The 22681-nt window shown below is 34.2% G+C and overlaps 1 protein-coding gene across 1 annotated transcript in view; it reads left to right on the top strand.

Moving 5' to 3' along the window:
• The window catches only part of CCDC18 (coiled-coil domain containing 18), a gene marked incomplete at its 5' end in the record, with an annotated part of 115721 nt that overhangs the window by 38970 nt on the left and 54070 nt on the right, over positions 1-22681 (top strand). The window contains 3 exons of the mRNA XM_082659726.1: positions 13159-13293; positions 13464-13541; positions 18174-18290. Of these exons, the coding sequence (XP_082515852.1) occupies positions 13159-13293; positions 13464-13541; positions 18174-18290 (330 nt within the window). The remainder of the gene's footprint in view (positions 1-13158; positions 13294-13463; positions 13542-18173; positions 18291-22681) is intronic.

The following is a 22681-nucleotide window of genomic DNA, read 5'->3' as shown; positions in this document are numbered from 1 at the left end:
AACAAAGGTACAAAACCAATTCAGAATGGAGAAAGAATAGTTTTTGAATGAGTAATGCTGGAACAATTGGACATCCATATGCAAAAAGATGGAGCTGCAGTATATACCTATATAAAAATTAATTCAAAGTGAATCATATATTTAAATATAAAATAAAAAGATATTAAAACTCAGAAGAAAACATGGGAGAAAATCTTCATGACCTTAGGTTAGGCAAGAGTTCTTAGATATAAAACCAAAACAATATAAGGGAAAAATTGATAAATTGGAATTCATCAAAATTAAAAATGTATGCTCTATGAAAGACATTATTAAGAGAATGAAAAGACAAGCTATAAACTGGGAGAAAATATTGTAAATCACATATCCAGCAAAGAACTTTTACCCAGCATATATAAAGAATTCTCAAAATTCATCAATAAGAAAGTAATCCCATTTTTTTAATGGACAAAGACTTGAATAGATACTTCATCAGAAAAGATATACAAATGGCAAATAAGCATATGAAAATATGTTGAACTTGATTCATCATTAGGAAAATGCAAATTAAATGCACAGTGAAATACTACTGCATTCTTGTTAGAATACTGAGAGAGAGAGGTAGAAAGGAAGGGAGGAAGGAAGATCTGACAATAGCAAATGCTACCCAGGATGTGAAACAACTGGTTTTCTCATATATTGCTGGGGATAATGCAAAGTAGTAAAACTACTGAAACAACTTAACATCTTCTTATACACTTAACATATGACCCAGCAGTCTTAGATATTTGTTCTAGACAAATGAAAACTTATCTTTACACTAAAACCTACTACAAATGTTTATAGTAGGTTTATTCATAATTGCCAAAAACTGGAAACTACCCAGTGTCTTTCAATGAGTAAATGGGTAAACTATGGTACCTCAATACAATGGAATACTACTCAGTAATAACAAGGAATAATCTATTGATTCAGGAGAAAACATGGGTGAATCTACAAGGCTTTATGCTAATGGAAAGAAGCCAATTGCAAAATGTTGTATACAATTCTATTTCTTTGACATTCTCAATAAAGTCAAAAGCTATAGGATGAAGATCATTTTATTGATTGCCAGGTGTTGGGAAGGGTGGAGAGTTGACTATAAAGCAAGTGTCCCCAACCCCCGGGCCATGGAACAGTACCTGTTAGGAACCAGGCTGCACAGCAGGAGGTGGGCGGCAGGTGAGCGAGCAAAGCTTCATCTGTATTTACAGCCACTCCCCATTGCTTGCATTACCACCTGAGCTGCACCTCCTGTCAGCATTATGGTGAGTTGTATAATTATTGCATTATATATTACAATGTAATAATAATAGAAATAAAGTGCACAATAAATGTAATGCGCTTGAATCATCCCGAAACCATCCTCCCCACCCCCATCCGTGGAAAAAGTGTCTTCCACGAAACCAGTCCCTGGTGCCAAAAAGGTTGGGGACTGCTGCTGTAAAGGATTAACATGAGGGGTCTTGAGAGTGAAGGAATCATTCTGTATCCTTATTGTGATGGGAGTTTTATGAATCTATGCATGTATTAAAAAACCTCAGACTCATACACCCAAAAAATGAATGTAAATGAAGTTTTAAAAAGTATCCCACCCTAGAATCATTGTTACAATATTAGTTTATGTCTTTTAGACCAGTTTCTCTGCATCTTTGCATACTTACATGTTTATAGTACACATATACACAAACACACGTAAACAATTTTTAATAGCTTCGTTTTACAGAATTATTGCTATTTGACTTTTCTATTAGGATTATAATTAATTTTCAGTAAACTTTATTGTAAGCTATTTTTTTCTTATTTTAGAATATTATTTTATAATAGAGTCTCAAAAATGGAACTACTGACTCAGGAGATAAAAAATATTTTTCAGATGAGTTTATCCCTGATAAATCCTTCAAAGTTTAATTTGAAAATGGCAGAAATTCTAGGAAGATATTATATTTGATATCTCAAATACTGAATTGCTGCAGAGAATTGGCATGATAGGTCTGTCCAAGGGCCTACTTGATAATTGATGGGTCAGCTTCTATGAAAATCTATGGTTATAACATCATTTAGTCTTGTTTATTCATAAAATTAATTTTAATATATTCATGTTTTAAGAAAAAATTCTAAAGTTATTTAATATTTTTCAAACTTTTTATTGTGGTTAGTATTATCAGTATTAGTGTTATTGGTGTTATAATTTATGTTATCTTAACTATTTTTAAGTGTACAGTGGTATTAACATTGTTGTGCAACCATCACCACCATTTATCCTCATAATTCTTCTCATCTTGTAGAACTGAATCTCTGTACTCATTAGAGTACACAATAACTCCCTATTCTCCTCTCCCCCCAACTCTTGGCAATCACTATTCTACTTTCTGTGTCTGTGATTTGCCTTCTCTAAGTACCTCATGTAAGTGAAATCATATAGTATTTGTCTTTTTATGACTGGTTTGTTTCACTTAGCATAATGTCCTCAAGGTTCATCCATGTTGCAGCATACTGCAGAATTTCCTTCCTTTGTAAGGCTGAATAATATTCCATTGTATGTACATAGCACATTTTGCTTATCCATTCATCTGTTGATGGCCACTTGGTTTGTTTCCACATTTTAGCTGTTGTGAATGATGCTGCTATGATCATGCGGGTGTACAAATATCTCTTTGAGACCCTGCTTTAAGTTATTTTGAGTATACATGCACAAGTGGAATTGCTGATAATATGGTAATTCTGTTTTTAATTTTTTGAGGACCAACCATACTGATTTCTACAGCAGCTATACCGTATTACATTCCCACCAACAGTGCTCAAGTGTTCCAATTTCTCCACATCCTTGTAAACACTTGTTTTCTGGTTTTTAACAGTAGCCATCCTAATGAGTGTGAGGTGGTATCTCATTGTAGTTTTGATTTGCATTTCCCTAATGATCAGTGATGCTGATAATCTTTTCATGTGCTTGTTGTCTAGTCATATAGCTTCTTTGGAGAAATGTCTAGTTATTTCCTTTACCCATTTTTTAATAGGGTTGTTTTTATGTAGTTGTTGAGTTTTAGGACTTTTCCATATATTCTGGATATTGATCCCTTATCAAGGTATGTGATTTGCAAATATTCTCTCCCATTCTGTGGGTTTCCTTTTTACTCTGTTGAGAGTGTCTTTGGATGCACAGACTATTAGAATTTTCATGAAGTCCAGTTTGTCTATTTTTTCTTTTGTTGCCTATACCTTTGGTGTCATATTTAAGAAATTATTTGGTGTCATATTTAAGAAATTATTACCAAATCCAATGTTGTGAAGTTTTGGTTCTATGTTGTGAAGCTTTTGTTCTATGTTTCCTTCTAAGAGTTTTATTTTTTTAGGTCTTAATTTAGGTCTTTGGTCCATTTTGAGTTAATTTTTATATATGGTGCTAGCTGTGGGTCCAACTTCATTCTTTTGCATGTGGATATCCAGTTTTCTCAGCACCATTTGTTAAAAGGACTGTCCTTTCCCCCCACTGAATGATCTTGGCACCCTTGTCAAAATCATTTGACCATATATGTGAGGATTTATTTCTGGGCTTTTGATTCTATTCCATTGGTCTATATGTCATATGCGAAATCACAGGTTTTATTACTGTAGCTTTGTAATAGATTTGAAATCAGGAAATGAGGGTCCTCCAGCTTTGTTCATTTTCAAGATTGTTTTGGCTGTTCAGGGTCCTTTGAGATTTCATATGAATTTTAGGGTGGGTTTTTCTGTTTCAGCAAAAAATGTCATTGGGATTTTGCTAGGGATTGTATTGCATTGGGTAATATTGACACTTTAACAATATTAAGTCTTCTAATCCATGAACGTGTAATATGTTTTTATTTATTTACATTTTCTTCAATTCTTTTCATCAGTGTTTTGTAATTTTAATTGTACAAGTCTTTCACCTCCTTGGTTAATTCCTAAGTATTTTATTCTTTTTGATACTATTGTAAATGAAATTGTTTTTGTAATTTTCTTTTCAGATTGTTCATTGTTCACATATAGGAATGCAACTGACTTTTGTGTGTTGAATTTCATCCTCTACTTTTCTGATTTCATTTATCCGTTCTAATAGTTTTATTGTGTGAAATCTTTAGGGTGTTCTATGTATAAGATCGTATCATCTACCAATAGATAATTTTACATCTTCCTTTCCAACTTGGATGTCTTTTATTTCTTTACCTTGCCTAATTGCTCTGACTTGAACTTCCAGTATTATGTTGAATAGAAGTGGTGAGAGGGGCATCCTTTTCTTGTTCTGAGCATAGAGGAAAAGCTTTCAATCTTTCACCATTGAGTATGTTAGCTGTAGGTTTTTCATATAAGGCTTTTATTATGTGAAGGTAGTTTCCTTCTGTTCCTAATTTGTTGAGAGGGTAGTTTCCTTCTGTTCCTAATTTGTTGAGAGGGTATCATGATAGGGTGTTGAATTATGTCAAATGTTTTTTCTGCATCAACTGAGATGCTCATGTGTTATTTTTTTCTATTGAGATGCTCATGTGTTATTTTTTTCTTTCATTCTGTTGATATTGCACGTAACATTGATCAATTTTCATTGCATTCCAGGAATAAATTCCCCTTGGTCACTGTGTTTAATCCTTTTACTATGCTGCTGAATTTGGATTGTTAGTATTGTGTTGAGGATTTTTGCATCAGTGCTCATAACAGATATTTGTCTGTAGTTTTCTTTTCTTGTAATGTCTGGGTTTCGTATCAGGTTAATGCAGGTCTTACAGTATTAGGCAGTATTCTCTCCTTAATTTTTTGGAAACATTTGAGGAGGATTGGTATTAGTTCTTTTTTATGTGTTTGGTAGAATTCATCAATAAAGCAAGCAGGTTCAAGGCTTTTCTTAGTTGGGAGATTTTTGATTTCCCATTCAATCTCCTTACTATTTATAGGTCTGTTTAGATTATCTATTTCTTCATGATAGAGTCTTTGTAGGTGTTTCTAGGAATTTGTCCATTTCATCTAGATTATCCAACTTGTTGGTATATAATTATTCATTGTACTTTCTTATGATCTTTTTTTATTTCTGTAGAATTGATAGTAATAGTCCCACTTACATTTCTGATTTTGGTAATACTGAGTCCTCTTTTTTTGACCACCTAGCTAAAGATTTGTCAATTTTGTTTATGTTTTTGAAGAACCAATTTTTCATTTCATTGATATTCTTCATTGTTTTTCTGTTCTCTATTTTGTTGATCTTTACTGTAATCTTTATTATTCCTTCTGCTAGCTTTGGGTTTATTCTGTTCTTCTTTTTCTTGTTTCTTATGTTTTAAAGTTAGGTTATTGACTTGAGATCTTCCTTGTTTTTTAATGTAAGCATTTATAGCTATAAATTACCCCCTAAACATTGTTTTTGCTGAGTCCTGTAAGTTTTCGTAAGTTGTGTTTTTGTTTTCATTCATTTCTAAGTAGTTTCTAATTTCCCTTGTGAATTCTTCTTTGATTCATTGGTTATTTTTAAATGTATTGTTTAATAAATATCACAATTTTGTGAATTTTCCAGTTTTCCTTTTGTTGTTGATTTCTAACTTCATCTCATTGTGGTTGGAGAATGTACTTTATATAATATCTGTCTTGTAAAATTTATTGAGACTTAAATTTGTAGCCTAACATATTGTCTATCCTGGAAAATATCCAATGTGCACTTGAGAAGAATGTATATTCTATTGTTTTGGGGTTGAGTGAGCTGTGTATGTCTATTAAATATGATTTGTTTATTGTGTTGAGTCCTCTCCTTACTTATATTCTCTCTGGTTGTTCTACATATTATTGAGAATAGGCTATTGAAGTCTTCAAGTACTGTTGCAGAACTGTCTATTTTTCACTTCAACGCTGTCTGTTTTTGCTTCATATATTTTGAAAGTCTGTCTTTGGTGTATAAGTGTTTGTAATTGTTGTATCTTATTGCTATATTGTAATAACCTTATATTAATATATATTATCTGTCTTTGTCTCATAATCTTTTTAAATTTAAAGTACGATTTGCCTGATATTACTATAGCTATCCCTGCTCCCTTGTAGTTACCATTTGCATGGACTATCTTTTCCCATCTTTTCATTTTTTATCTATTAGTATGTTTGGATCTAAAATGAGTCTCTTATCATAAATGGGTGTTGAATTTTGTCAAAAGCTTTTTCTGCATCTATTGAGATGATCATATGGTTTTTATTCTTCAATTTGTTAATATAATGTATCACATTGATTGATTTGTGTATATTGAAGAATTTTTGCATCCCTGGGATAAATCCCACTTGATCATAGTATACGATCCTTTTAATGTGTTGTTGGATTCTGTTTGCTGGTATTTTGTTGAGGATTTTTGTATCTAAATTACAGAGTGTTCCTTCCTCTGCAATTTTTAGACTTCAGACTATACTACAAAGCTACAGTAATCAAGACAATATGGTATTGGCACAAAAACAGAAACAGATCAGTGGAACAAGATAGAAATCCCAGAGGTAAACCCATGCACCTGTGGTGGGTGTCTGTAATTTTCTTTTTTTGTAGTATCTTTGTCTCTGGTTTTGGTATCAGGGTGATGGTGACCTCATAGAATGAGTTTGGGAGTGTTCCTTCCTCTGCAATTTTTTGGAAGAGTTTGAGAAGGATGGGTGTTAGCTGATCTCTAAATGTTTGATAGAATTCACCTTTGAAGCCATCTGGTCCTGGACTTTTATTTGTTGGAAGATTTTTAATCACAGTTTCAATTTCGTTACTTGTGATTGGTCTGTTCATATTTTCTATTTCTTCCTGGTTCAGTCTTGGAAGGTTATACCTTTCTAAGAATTTGTCCGTTTCTTCCAGGTTATCCATTTTATTGGCATACAGTTGCTGGTAGTAGTCTCTTAGGATGCTTTGTATTTCTCCGCTGTCTGTTGTAACTTCTCGTTTTTCATTTCTAATTTTCTCGATTTGAGTCCTCTCCCTCTTTTTCTTGATGAGTCTGGCTAATGGTTTATCAATTTTGTTTATCTTCTCAAAGAACCAGCTTTTAGTTTTATTGATCTTTGCTATTGTATTCTTTGTTTCTATTCCATTTATTTCTCCTCTGATCTTTATGAGTTCTTTCCTTCTGCTAACTTTGGGTTTTGTTTGTTCTTCTTTCTCTAGTTCCTTTAGGTGTAAGGTTAGATTGTTTATTTGAGATTTTTCTTGTTTCTTGAGGTAGGCTTGTATAGCTATAAACTTCCCTCTTAGAACTGCTTTTGATGCATCCCGTAGGTTTTGGATCGTCGTGTTTGTTTGTTTGTTTGTTTGTTTTAGTTTTGGCTGCATTGGGTGTTCGTTACTGTGTGTGGGCTTTCTCTAGTTGTGGCGAGCGGGGGCTACTCTTTGTTTTGGTGCATGGGCTTCTCAATGTGGGGGCTTCTCTTGTTGCGGAGCACAAGCTCTAGGCACACAGACTTCAGTAGTTGTGGCACACGGGCTTAGTTGCTCTGCAGCACGTGGGATCTTCCCGGACCAGGGCTCGAACCCGTGTGCCCTGCATTGGCAGGCGGATTCTTAACCACTGTGCCACCAGGGAAGTCCTGGATCGTCGTGTTTTCATTGTCATTTGTCTCTACGTATTTTTTTATTTCTTCAGTGATCTCTTGGTTATTTAGTAACGTATTGTTTAGCCTCCATGTATTTGTATTTTTTACATTTTCTTTCCCTGTAGTTCATTTCTAATCTCATAGCATTGTGGTCAGATTCTTGATATGATTTCAGTTTTCTTAAATTTACTGAGGCTTGATTTGTGACCCAGGATGTGATCTATCCTGGAGAACATTCATGTGCACTTGAGAAGAAAGTGTAATCTGCTGTTTTTGGATGGAATGTCCTATAATATCAATTAAATCTATCTGGTCTATTGTGTCATTTAAAGCTTCTGTTTCCTTATTTTCATTTTGGATGATCTGTCCATTGGTGTAAGTGAGGTGTTAAAGTCCCCCACTATTATTGTGTTACTGTCAATTTCGTCTTTTATAGTTGTTAGCAGTTGCCTTATGTACTGAGGTGCTCGTATGTTGGGTGCGTATATATTTATAATTGCTATATCTTCTTCTTGGATTGATCCCTTGATCATTATGTAGTGTCCTTCCTTGTCTCTTGTAACATTCTTTAAAGTCTATTTTATCTCCAGAAAGTGGACATAGAGGGAACCTACCTCAACATAATAAAGACCATATATGACAAACTCACAGCAAACATCATTCTCAATGGTGAAAAACTGAAAGCATTTCCTCTAAGATCAGGAACAGGACAAGGATGTCCACTTTCACCACTCTTATTCAACATAGTTTTGGAAGTCCTAGCCACGGCAATCGGAGAAGAAAAAGAAATAAAAGGGATACAAGTTGGAAAAGAAGAAGTAAAACTGTCACTGTTTGCAGATGACATGATACTATACATAGAGAATCCTAAAGATGCCAGCAGAAAACTACTAGAGCTAATCAATGAATCTGGTATAGTTGCAGGATGCAAAATTAATGCACAGAAATCTCTTGCATTCCTATACACTAATGATGAAAAATCTGAAAGAGAAATTAAGGAAACACTCCCATTTACCACTGCAACAAAAAGAATAAAATACCTTGGAATAAACCTACCTAGGGAGACAAAAGACCTGTATGCAGAAAACTATAAGACACTGATGAAAAAAAGATGATACCAACAGATGGAGAGATATACCATTTTCTTGGATTGGAAGAATCAATATTGTGAAAATGACTATACTATCCAAAGCAATCTACAGGTTCAATGCAATCCCTATCAAATTACCAATGGCATTTTTTACAGAACTAGAACAAAAAATCTTAAAATTTATATGGAGACACAAAAGACCCCGAATAGCCAAAGCAGTCTTGAGGGAAAAGAACGGAGCTGGAGGAATCAGACTCCCTGACTTCGGACTATACTACAAAGCTACAGTAATCAAGACAATATGGTATTGGCACAAAAACAGAAACATAGATCAGTGGAACAAGATAGAAATCCCAGAGGTAAACCTGCGCACCTGTGGTCATCTAATCTATGACAAAGGAGGCAAGGATACACAATGGAGAAAAGACAGTCTCTTCAATAAGTGGTGCTGGGAAAACTGGACAGCTACATGTAAAAGAATGAAATTAGAACACTCCCTAACACCATACACAAAAATAAACTCAAAATGGATTCGAGACCTAAATGTAAGACTGGACACTATGAAACTCTTAGAGGAAAACATAGGAAGAACACTCTTTGACATAAATCACAGCAAGATCCTTTTTGATCCACCTCCTAGAGTAATGGAAATAAAAACAAAAATAAACAAATGGGACCTAATGAAACTTAAAAGCTTTCTCACACCAAAGGAAACCATAAACAAGACGAAAAGACAACCCTCAGAATGGGAGAAAATATTTGCAAACGAATCAACGGACAAAGGATTAATCTCCAGGGCTTCCCTGGTGGCGCAGTGGTTGAGAGTCCGCCTGCCGATGCAGGGGACACGGGTTCGTGCCCCGGCCCGGGAAGATCCCACATGCCGCGGAGCGGCTAGGCCCATGAGCCATGGCTGCTGAGCCTGCACGTCCAGAGCCTGTGCTCCACAACGGGAGAGGCCACAACAGTGAGAGGCCCACATACCGCAAAAAAAAAAAAAAAAAAAAAAGGTGAATCTCCAAAATATATAAACAGCTCATGCAGCTCAACATTAAAGAAAGCAACAACCCAATCCAAAAATGTGCAGAAGACCTAAATAGACATTTCTCCAAAAAAGACATACAGATGGCCAAGAAGCACATGAAAAGCTACTCAACATCACTAATTATTAGAGAAATGTAAATCAAAACTACAATGAGGTATCACCTCACACCATTTAGAATGGGCATCATCAGAAAATCTACAAACAACAAATGCTGGAGAGGGTGTGGAGAAAAGGGAACCCTCTTGCACTGTTGGTGGGAATGTAAATTGATACAGCCACTATGGAGATCAGTATGGAGGTTCCTTAAAAAACTAAAAATAGAATTACCATATGACCCAGCAATCCCACTACTGCGCATATACCCAGAGAAAACCATAATTCAAAAAGACACATGCACCCCAATGTTCATTGCAGCACTATTTACAATAGCCAGGTCACAGAAGCAACCTAAATGCCCATCCACACACGAATGGATAAAGAAGATGTGGTACATGTATACAATGGAATATTACTCAGCCATAAAAAGGAACGAAATTGGGTCATTTGTTGAGACGTGGATGGATCTAGAGACTGTCATACAGAGTGAAGTCAGAAAGAGAAAAACAAATATCGTATATTAACGCATGTATGTGGAACCTAGAAAAATGGTACAGATGAACCGGTTTCCAGGACAGAAGGTGAGACACAAATGTAGAGAACAAACGTATGGACATCAAGGGGGGAAAGCCGCAGGGGGATGGGGACGGTGGTTTGATGAATTGGGCTATTGGGATTGATATGTATACACTGATGTGTATAAAATTAATGACTAATAAGAACCTGCTGTATAAAAAAATAAATAAAATTCAAAAAAAATAAAATAAAATGAGTCTCTTGTAGACAACATATAGGTGGATGTGTGCTTTTCTCCATTCTACCAATCTGTGTCTCTTGGAGAGTTTAATCCATTTACATTTAAAGTAATTACTGATAACGAGGGACTTCTGTCATCTTGCTTTTCTTTTTCTATATGCCTTCTAGCTTTTTTATCCCTCTTTTCCTACATTACTGTCTTCTTTTGAATTTAGTTAATTTTTTGTACTGAAATTTTAAAATTCATTTCCATTTGTCTATATTTTATGGCTATTTTCTTTGTGGTTACCATGGGGATTACATTTAACATCCTAAAGTTATAACACTCTAATTTGAATTTATGCCACTCTAATTTCAATAACATACAAAAACTCTATTCCTTTATAGCTTTATCTCCACACCTTTTGTCACAAACTTACGTCTTTGTACATTGTGTGCCCCAAAACAAACTGGTAATTCCTTCAAAAGGATTAGTCTCTTTTGTAGAAAACAAGATTTGGAGTCACAAACTAAAGTTACAATAATACTAACTTTTGACTAATAACTTTTTTTTCCTTTATTTGTATTAGTCTCTTAAATCATTTAGAAAACAAAAAGTGGAAGTTACAATCCATTGTTACGATAATGTTAGGTTTTACAATTGCCCATGTATTTATTTTTATGAAGATTTTTATTTCTCCGTATGACTTCAGGTTACTATCTAGTGTTCTTTCATTTCACCTTACAGAATTCCCTTGAGTATTTCTAGCGGGACATGTCTAATGGTCACAGCCTCCCTCAACTTTTACCTGAAAATGTCTTAATTCCTCCCTCACTTTTGCAGAACAGTTTTGCCAGATAGAGGATTCTTCATGGACAGTTATTTTTTTTCTTTTGACTGTCAGCCTACTGTCTCCTGACCCTCAAAGTTTCTGATGAGAAATCTGCATGTAATCTTATTGAGGATCCCTTATATGTGATGATTTGCTTATCTCTTGCTGCTTCAAGATTCTCTCTTTGTCATTGTCTTTTTCTTATTCCTTTTTTTTTTTGTCTGTGCCACGTGGCATGTGGGATCTTAGTTCCCCGACCAGGGGGCCAGGGATCAAACCCGTGCCCCCTGTGTTGGGAGCTTGGAGTCTTAATCACTAGACCACCAGGGAAGTTCTTGTCATTGTCTTTTGAAAGTTTGATTATAATGTGTCTCATTGTGGGTCTTTTTGAGTTCAACTTACTTGGATTTTGTTGAGATTCTTGGATGTTTATATCATTATTTCATCGAATTTGGGACATTTTCAGTCATTATTTCTTCAAATATTGTCTCTCTCTTTCTCCCTTCCTTCTGGGACTTCCATGATGTGCATACTGGTGTGCTTGATGGTGTCCAACAGGTCCCTTATGTTCTGTTCACTTTCTTCAATCTTTTTTCTTTCTGTTCCTTTAATTTCTGCTGTGTAATTTATTTTCATTTGAGTGTTTTCATTTCACAGTTCTTTGGTTTTAGTATTTTCTAGTTAACCTGTTGCTGCTATTATCACATATGTATAATTTTTATATACTTGTGTATATAATATGCACAAATATACATATAAACATATCAGTTTACTCATGTTTTGTCTTCACAAAAGTTTTTTGGTCATTTGATAACACCAGTCAATTAGTGGTGAAGTTGTAAGGAGTGAGACTTACACATTTCTAGTGAAAGTATAAATTTTGATGCACTTTGAAGAGAAATACCTAATGAAGTTAGAAATGTGCATATCCTACAACCAGGAAGTCCACTTCTAGGTGGTATGTTCTAAAGAAACCCCTATACATGTGTATAAAGAGACATGTACAAAGGATGTTATTGTAACATCATAATAGTGAAAAAGCAATATCTAACTTTCTGAGTAGAAGAGTGAACAAACTAGTTTGTTGTTACAGTGGAATACTGTATTATCATAAAAATATGAATCCACATGGATACATGGATAAATATTTAAAACAATATTAAGTGAAAAAAATAAGTTGCTGAAACTTGCAAAAGTGTTGATATTGTCTGTGTGAATTTTCAAAACAAAATTATGTTACATATTGTTCATGGGTCTACATACATAGTTAAAAGCACAAAAAACATGTATGAGAATGAAACACACCAGAGAATGATATAGAACAATTTCAACATAGTATTGGTGAGGGAGGGAACATAGTATTGGCGAGGGAGGGAAGGGATAAGATATGGACTTGCGATTTCATTTCTTCTCTAAAAGGAGAGAAACTGAAGGAAATTTGGCAAAATGCAATAAGCTATGTAATTTCAGTAGTAATTTAAATTGTGAGTGTTATGTTTTTTCTGTGTACAGTTGACCCTTGAACAATTTGGGAGTTAGGGGTGCCAACCCTGGGCAGTTGAAAATCCACATATAACTTTACAGTCAACCCTTCCTTTCCATAGTTCCCATCTGTGAATTCAGCCAACCGCTGATGGTGTAGTGCTTTAGTACATATTTATTGAAAAGAATCCATGTATAAGTGGACTCAGTTTAAAACTGTCTTGTTCAAGGGTCGACTGTATTTAAAATGTTTCAAATTTTAAAAAATTAATATGAAAATTAATAAATCCTGTTTCTGTGTTTAGCTTGAATCTCAACTAGAGAAAAAAGAACAACAATTTAAAGAACAAGAAAAGACAATATCCATGTTGCAGCAAGATATAATATGTAAACAACATCACCTTGAATCACTAGACAGACTCTTGACGGAAAGCAAAGGGGTAAAATCATCTTTATAAAAGTGCTGTTTAAAAGCTGACCAATATTTTAAGTTTATGTTTCTTTAACATACCTTTAATTCTAGTCAAATCAATTGTTTAACAACCTGTTACTAATGCTAAAATATTTATACACGTACGTATATTTTTGCTACCAATCTGTATGTTTTCAGGAAATGGAAAAGGAAAATATGAAGAAAGATGAAGCTTTGAAAACATTACAGAACCAGGTATCTGAAGAAACAATCAAGGCTAGTATGCTAATACTTTAAAATTTTTTCTTTTTCTTTTTCTTTTTTTTTTTCTTAATGGAGACATTCCTGTGGCTTTTTTAGTTTTCTCTATAAATTGTAAAAAAAAAGTTTACATAAAAATAAAGTGGTACAAAAATAAATAAATAAATAAAGTGGTAAAAATTTTACCTAAGTCAATGAACTTAGTTTCTTTAAGTAGTATATTTTTCATTGTGAATTATGATCTTAATTATTTGATAGTTGATAATCTAGTCTATAGATTATCTAACTTCTTTTCTTTTTATAATACCTTAAGAAAGATTTTTTTAACAAAAAATGTGTTTTTTAAACTGTAGCTACTTACTAACATTACCAGTAAAAAAATTAACAAAGGAAGTGAAGAGAGATGAAACTACAAACAATACAGTTTTGCTTCTTTTTACTAGTTCTGCTATATGATTAAATAGGGAATAAATCCAGAATTTTTGGGTAAAATACAGTTTTGTGGCCAGGATAACCTTATGGTTAAAAGTATGGGCTTTGAAGCTAAACTGACTTAGGTTTTAGTTCTGGCTTCAGTGTACTTATTAACTGTAACCTTGGCTAGGTTATTTAAACTCTGAACGTTAATTTCTTCATCAGTAAAATAGGGATCACAATGCCCTAGAAGAGGTTGGGTTTGAGGATTAAATGAAATGAGGTACATAAAATACTTAACACATACTAAGTTATTCGAGTTTGCTAAGTAATTACCATATATTCAGTGTTTTCTTCTTTGCATTTTTAGTGCTGAAAATAGCTTCAAATATGCTGTGACCTTCATTCTGTTATATATGGATTAAATTAAAGGATATTTAAAAAATCCAATGTTATTTACTTTTTGCCTAGTACTCTGTTTTTCATCCATTTCGTGACCATGTGTACCCTCGTAAACCCAATTATATGTTTATCCATAACTTTCCTATAGTATTCTCCAGAACTTTTAACATTTAATGCCATGTCAGTTCATTTCCTCATGTAAAAATAACCTCTAAGATCATTAATATTTAAAAAATCATTATTGTACAAAGGTTGTAGGCATGATATAATTTCATTAAAAAAAATCCATCTTGCCACTTAACTCCTGTTTTTCATTAAATTACCTAACACATCTAGCCAGTCATCTGGTAAGTTATTTTCATTTGTTAATAATCAGATATGAGACAGGAAGGAAATCAGCTAAAGAATGAATTATGATGTTAGGTTTTATTCCTTTGGTACCTTTAGTAGATTTGCTTTCATTGAAGCTATACTAAATGATTCTTTTCTTTCTTTCTTTTTCTTTTTTTTTTTTTTCTTTTTCTTTGAGATGCACTGTGCGGTCTGTGGGATCTTAGTTCCCTGCCAGGGGTGGAACCTGGGCCCTCAGCAGTGAAAGCACCAAGTCCTAACCGGTTGACTGCCAGGGAATTCCCTAAATGATTCTAACATATCAAATAGAAGTTTGAAGTATATTTCTCTTTTCTTGATTATGTCATTACCACCTTCTTTCTTGACTTTTGGCCATGTCCTTTTGCATGCCTCAGTTTGTTCTTTGCATAAAAATTTTGAAATTTTCTATCTGTAGGAGAGTTATAAGGATCTATAAGTTTAAACTTATATCACTTATAGAAGTATGATAATGATAGCTGGAAGACTGATGGGAAGTTTATGAACTGGTAACAAAAAACCCAATAAATTAAAGCAATTATGTTAGCTGCTATTAAATAGAAAATTGAGAATGTACTTATTAGTGATTTCATTTGTTTATTTTATTTGTTTTGCTTTGGTTTTATTTTCCACTCTAGATTTTTGTGTGTGTTTTATTTCCCCAAAGAAAGTTAAAGTTATAAGTAGAAAAAAAAATAAAAAAGACTAGCTTAGGTGCTTCTGTTGAAAGTAGGTAGCGTAGAGCCCCTATGTGGTTGCCTCCAGAATATGCCCCCGAGGAGGTTCTTTGGTTTAGCAGAGCAGTGTCTTTGTTTTGATTCTATTCATTCATGTACATATATATACATGTATATTTATGAGTGGTTTGTACACAGTGAATGATGTTTATTTGTATGAGATTTAGAGTCTCAAGCTCTTTGTTCAAATGAGAAATCCAACAGAGTAGTAGATGTTTTGGTTTTTATTATTTATTAGTTTTAATTAATTTATTTTTAATTAAGTTTTATTATGAAAACTTTCAAACCTACAAAATGAAAGACTAGTACAGAGAACAGCTGTGTCCTTTCATTTAGATTTACTGTCTTTTAAACTCTAACCATACTCACTTCATCTCTCTGCACACACACGCACATGCCTTCTTGCACATGCACCCACCCAGTCCCACCGCCACTCACACATTTCCTTTTTGCTAGTCCACCTGTGAGAAGGTTGCAGATGTCATGATACTTTACACCCTTAATACTTAAACTTGGGTCTCATGTGTATAGAAACTTTCTCCTACCTGATTACACCATCTCTATACACCACAGAAAGTCAACATTAATTCAGTAACACTATTCAACATACTGTCCATACTGAAAATTTCCCAATTATTTAAAAATGTTCTTAATAATCTTGCTACTCAAAGCATGGTCTAGCAGCATCACTATCACCCGGGAACTTGTTTGACTTGCAGAATATCTGACCTACTGAACAGAGCTGGGACTAAAGTGAAGCAAGGGAGTGCCTCTGGCATACAATTTAAGGAGACATTTATTCTCCGGGTTGTACAAGTGAAGGGTAGGCATTTGCATGATCCTGAGAGTGAGTACCTCCTTAAACTTTGAGCCCTAAAACCTCCTTTGTCTCACCCTAGACCTGGCTCTGGTTCTGAATTAAGGTGTCCAGGTGATCTGTGTGAACATTAAATTGTGAGAAACACTACTTTAGCTTGTTCCTTTTCTTTCCCCAATTTAGAATGCAGTCATAATTCATGTTTTGCTTTTGGCTTTTTAGATTCCCCTAAACTCACTGTCTCCTATTGTTCACGACACTGAATCTTTGGAAAAGTCTAGGTCAACCATAATAGCACACACACCACAACTGTGGATTATACTGTGGGTTATACAGTGTCCTTCCCACTGCTTCACATCAGGAGGCACATAATTTCACATCACCCCATTATTGGCTTTGCCTATCTTGACACCTATTATTTAAGGTGGTTACTGCCAGATCTCCCTATTTTAAGGGCATAATTTTTCCTTTATAATTAATAAGCAATACATAGGGTGATTCTTTGAGGCCATGTTCAAAGACCTGTCCCTCAACAAACTAATGACCAATGGTTTTAACATCTAGTGATGAATCTTGCCTGATTGAGTTTTTACGTTGTTAATTTTTATCACACGTGATGTTCTGACGGTCATAGATTTTTTTTTTTCTGTGTGTGGAAGATGATACAAGTACCAATGCTTATTCTCATGCTTAATAAAGAAAACCTGTAAATATTTATACCTCTCATAAAAGACTTTAAAAATTATTATTAGGGTAACAGTTTATTAACAAAGATAATTAATCAAAATTATAAGCTTTTTAACTGTTAATGGTTATATTCACAGGCTATAGGGACGGGCTTTGAAAACTGTGTCTTTCAGTTGTGTCTCTTTTTAGAAATAAGAGTTGCAAAGATAATTTCATGATGTAGAATAGTATCTGGAAGAGGGAACATTTTTCTTTTTCTCCTTATCTTGTTGAAATTTCTTTCACACTTTCATGACTACTTACTAGAATGCTATTAGCGTTGAGGAAAGAAAAAAAATACTCCCGAGAAGCTCAGAAATACAATAAGGAAAAGAAAGGAACAAGACAAGAATGAATCTTATTAACAGATGGGATGTGGAGCATGTGTGCAAATTCTGAAAAATTTTACTGAATTTGAGTTGCTCTTTGCTCATTCGCTCTTTAATGTTGAGGTAGCGTGAAGCATTTGCAGCTTTATGAACACTTGAACCAAGTTACATTGCTGCCTTTCTGGAAATGTTTTCACTGATTCAGAGCAAAAGCAGCCTTCTCCGTCTTACCTAAGTTTGTTTTTCATTAGCCGACAAAAACATTTCATTTTCTTAGTGACTTCAGCGTATTCAGAATATTCGCACTATAGCATTTTTAACACAATACTCCAGTTTGTACTCACTTTATTATTTTTCTTGATCAAGGGAACTTAAGGAATAGGTTTAAATACTGCTTACCTTTTTAGGTAAATGTTTCAGGGTGTCTGGCCTGCAGGTCCTTGACAATTGGCCCCAGTCTATCTTGCTAATCCCACCCTTCCAGTACCCATCTCTTACAAATTCATGGTTTTGGTACCCTAAGCTCCTGCCAACTTCTTACCATTCCTTTTCACTGTGCCTTGTCTCTGAATGTACTCCCCTCTTCCTAGAATGCCCTTCTTCACTTGTTCATGTCCATTTATTCTTCAGGACTCCAGGCACTGGTTTCCTCTTTGGTTTCCTAGTTTGCAGTAATAATTAGTTTTCTAAATAAATCTCTTCTTTAATAGCATTTTATATCCTAAGTTGGACTGTATATTCACTGGTTGAAGCAGTGAGGTAACATTAGGAGATAACGCTGTAAAATATTGAGCATATAATAAGCACTCATTAGTACTGGTTGATTTTCCTTTTTTGCTTTTTTTCTGCTTAGGTCAGACAACTAGATTCAGCATTGGAAATTTGTAAGGAAGAACTTGCTTTGCATTTGAACCAATTGGAAGGAAATAAAGAAAAGTTTGAAAAACAGCTAAAGAAGAAATCTGAAGAAGTAAATTAACATTTCCTTTAAATATAGCATATTTTTCAAGTGATTTCTTTTTGAGATATTGTTTATTTTCAAGATACTTTAAAAGTACATTTTTATATAGCTGATATAAAAAAAATTTTCCAGTAAAACATAAACTCCAATTTTATATTCTTTTTTAAAAAAATAAATTTATTTATTTATTTATGGCTGTGTTGGGTCTTCGTTGCTGCTTATGGACTTTCTCTAGTTGAGGAGAGTGGGGGCTACTCTTCATTGCAGTGCGCGGGCTTCTCATTGCAGTGGCTTCTCTTGTTGCAGAGCATGGGCTCTAGGTGTGCAGGCTTCAGCAGTTGTGGCATGCGGCCTCAGTAGATGTGGTGCACGGGCTCCAGAGTGCAGGCTCAGTAGTTGTGGTGCACGGGCTTAGCTGCTCTGCGGCATGTGGGATCTTCCCAGACCAGGGATCGAACCCATGTCCCCTGAATTCACAGGCGGATTCCCAACCACTGTGCCACCAGGGAAGTCCCCAATTTTATATACTTTAAGAAACAAACATCATATGACATATAAAACACAAAATATGACACCTTAAAATTCTAATTCTATTACCTATTTTTAGGGAATCAGGAGATTATTGTTGATCACAGAGTAATTCTAATATAAAATGATTAACACTTGGAATATTGTTTTAGATTTAGAGGTATAAAATTCTTCAAAATTTTTCCATTTTGTTTTTTCTTCCTCTATTTGAAGGATTGAGAATTAGGTTTATAAATTCAACTTTCTTTATTGAGAAGAGTTTCTCAGATACTAGATAGAAGACTTTTCTTGAATTATCTTATTCATCTCTGTATGCTCATTGTCAACCACTTTGCTTTCAACATAATAGGTAGTCACTAAATATTTGCTGAAAGGAATAATCTTAATGAAGAATTCCTTTATTTCTTTGTTAGAATTTATAATATATATATTTAAACCTTCACTTCATGTTTAGAAATAATCAACAAATCGGACTTCCCTGGTGGCACAGTGGTTAAGAATCTGCCTGCCCATGCAGGGGACACGGGTTCGAGCCCTAGTCCAGGAAGATCCCACATGCCACAGAGCAGCTAAGCCCATGCGCCACAACTACTGAGCCTGCACTCTAGAGCCTGCGAATCACAACTACTGAGCCTGTGTTCGACAACTACTGAAGCCCACACACTTAGAGCCTGTGCTCCGCAACAGGAGAAGCCACCGCAATGAGAAGCTTGTGCACCGCAACGAAGAGTAGCCCTCGCTCGCTGGAACTAGAGAAAGCCTGGGCACAGCAACAAAGACCCAACACAACCAAAGATAAAAAATAAATAAAATTTTAAAAAAAACCAAAAACGTTTCTTTAAAAAAAAAAAAAATAAGTGAACAAATCTTCATCAAAGATGCATCACAGGGCTTCCCTGGTGGCGCAGTGGTTGAGAGTCCCCCTGCCGATGCAGGGGACATGGGTTCATGCCCTGGTCTGGGACGATCCCACATGCCGCGGAGCGGCCAGGCCCGTGAACCATGGCCGCTGAGCCTACGCGTCCGGAGCCTGTGCTCCGCAACGGGAGAGGCCACAACGGTGAGAGGCCCGCGTACCGCAAAAAAAAAAAAAAAAAAAAAAAGCATCACATAATTATATAACTTCAGAGGTTAAAACAAAAACTTTGTATTTTATATGGACCTGTCTTCTTCCTTCTACTTCCCCTCATGAAGGTTTTTATAGCATCTTTCACAGGTGGGCATATATTTCTGTATTCCAATATATGGAAATTAAACCACCTAAACTATAGATACTTATACTTTTTAGAATAGGAGTGTGATTTTTTTTTTCCAGCGGGATCTTCTTTAAACCATTATTTAGGCATTTTTAAATTTTTATTTACTTATTTTTTGGCCGCACCCTGCAGCATGCGGGATCTTAATTCCCTGACCAGGGATCAAACCGATGCCGCCTGCAGTGGGAGCTCAGAGTCTTAACCACTGGACTGCCAGGAAAGTCCCTATTTAGGCATTTAAAATCTATAGCCCTCACTGCACTCCAGCATAAATGGACTTGGCAGAGATGGAATCTGGAGACAGGCAGTGTTTGTAATCAGAGAGTTTGTTGAGTTTTAGAATTTGTATTCTTAGAAATAGCATCAGAGACTTGGGTGAATAAGAGGCATTTACCCAAAATGAACTTAGAACTTTTTTCAGAATAGCAGGAAGTATAAACCTAGGCTGGAACTGAATTAGAAATCAGAAATGGTAGTCATGTTTGTACAACAATACTAGAGAAAAAGTAAGTAAGTAAATTAGAAAGATTTGCAGCCCTTTTATTGCTGATGAATTATTAGCTCAACTGCATGTGCATTGGCTTACTTACTTAAAAGATCATCTTTCACTTCTTCTTGTGTGTTGATAAGAAACATGGAGAAAAATCCAATTACTCTTTACCTTTTTTTTTTTTAGGTACCAATCCATACACTTATTTAGTTTTGGCTTATTTGTCTTTAGAGCAAATTATAATATCTTACAGAGAAAACTCTTTCTAACACTGGTTAATAGAATTAATATCTTATAACAGCAGAGTTATGAGATTTTCATCATATGTAGCTAGGTTTTAGAAAATATGATTTAATTCATAGTGCATCCATTCTGTTAGTAATACGTGATGTTATAAAGATATTTTACCAAATCAGTAGGCAGTCCCGAATCACATACTAGCTGAATAATTAAATGGCCCCAGAGCATATAGATAGAAAGCCAGCTGAAAGAACTACATGTTGATAGTCCACCACACAAAGCTAATAAATATGCCCCTGAGTTTTTGCCTCAGGCAAATATTCTTTTCCATATGTTGAAATAAATAAATTTATGATGAAAATAATAGTGACTTGGAGGTCCTGAATTATTTTGAAAATATTTTAATTTGTATTAAAATGCTTTAAAAAGTGATAATGTATGTGTTCATGCAGAATTACATTGTCAACATGATAGAAGAAAATAAACACAAAATAGATGTGAATAAGCCAAAACATTTTCTGCGTAAAGCATTTATTCAGCACGATCAGTCATTTTATTGATAAATGCCTTTATTCAAATTGATGGACTTAAATTTTGCAAAGTTGACATTGTGTCAGTAACTTTTCTGGGTTATATTTTATTTTTTAGTAATAATCATGAGAGCGTTTTTGGATATACATTAATATTAGATAAAGCTAATTGTAAAGTAGATATTATAATGTAAATTCTACTTTCTTCTTGACTTTAATTATAAAATAATGAATTCTTTAGGAAAAGTTTATTCTCTGAATATGATAATAACTTAGTAGAGAATATAATGTCAAAACTATTTGTCTTATATTTACTTTTAAAGTCAAGTGGAAGTTAAAGGGTAGTAGAGTGAAATGCCAGTATAAATTAGATAGATGTAGGTTAATTTTTGTGAATTAATATTTGTGATACAACTAATATGTTAGATACTTCAGTATTTTTAATGGAAATTATTTTGCTAGTGACTAGATTACTAAAATAAATTTTTTAATTGTTCTTATGTGGTATGACTTTCTTAGTGTTTTGGTTAGGCTTTATCTTTTTTCTAATAGTTTGTCTTATTTTAATACTTTGTCCATTTTTTTTTTTTGATTAGGAAAGTAAGTATAAGACAGCATGTTCCAGTAAACAAAGAATAGTATATAAACTTATAGGCAAGTCCGTTTTATATAAAGTAAACTACAGCAGAGCTGTGATCTGTAGTTTTCTCAGGAGCTAGCAGGAAAAACAAAACAGGTGTCACTGATACCTATTTACACTAAATAAATTATTTTCATACAGACAACATTAAGTAAAATAGATTAGCATTAAAAAGAATTATAATAATATTAGAAATTGGATAGTTGCCTCTTATATGTAAGGTTCTCTAAGTTTACAGTGTCATCATATAATGAAGAAGTTTGAAATTTAAGAGCTTCTTATCATAAGCAAAGGCTATTTGGCCCCTAAGCCTTTCATGATGCTGCTGAATATTCCACTGCTGTATAATTAGAAAAAACCAAGTCAGGATTCTTCTTCACTGTTTCTTAGGAGTTTAAAATTACTTTCTTCTGGGTTGATATTTATTAGAAAGATTGTTTGCTTTAAAGGGATGGGTTTATTTTCCTTCATTTTAAAAAGTTATTACATAAGCAACAATAAGAAATCTTTTGAAGAAGATTTACTTACAATTCACTCTAATACTAATACTCTCTAATACTTTTCACTTTTCTATTTGCCTGAGTGTTTTTCATATTAATGAAATGTGGGATTTTTTTTTCACTTTATTTTGTAAAATTTATTTGTCACTGTCCTTTAAATTATGATTTTTTTTTTTTTTTTGGCCATGCCATGTGGCTTGCAGGATCTCAGTTCCC

This window comes from Grampus griseus (genome assembly GCF_964374135.1).
Source record: "Grampus griseus genome assembly, chromosome: 1".
NCBI classification, from domain to species: Eukaryota; Metazoa; Chordata; class Mammalia; order Artiodactyla; family Delphinidae; genus Grampus; species Grampus griseus.
Note: the sequence above shows the minus strand (reverse complement) of the source record. Positions and strands in the feature narration are given on the sequence as shown.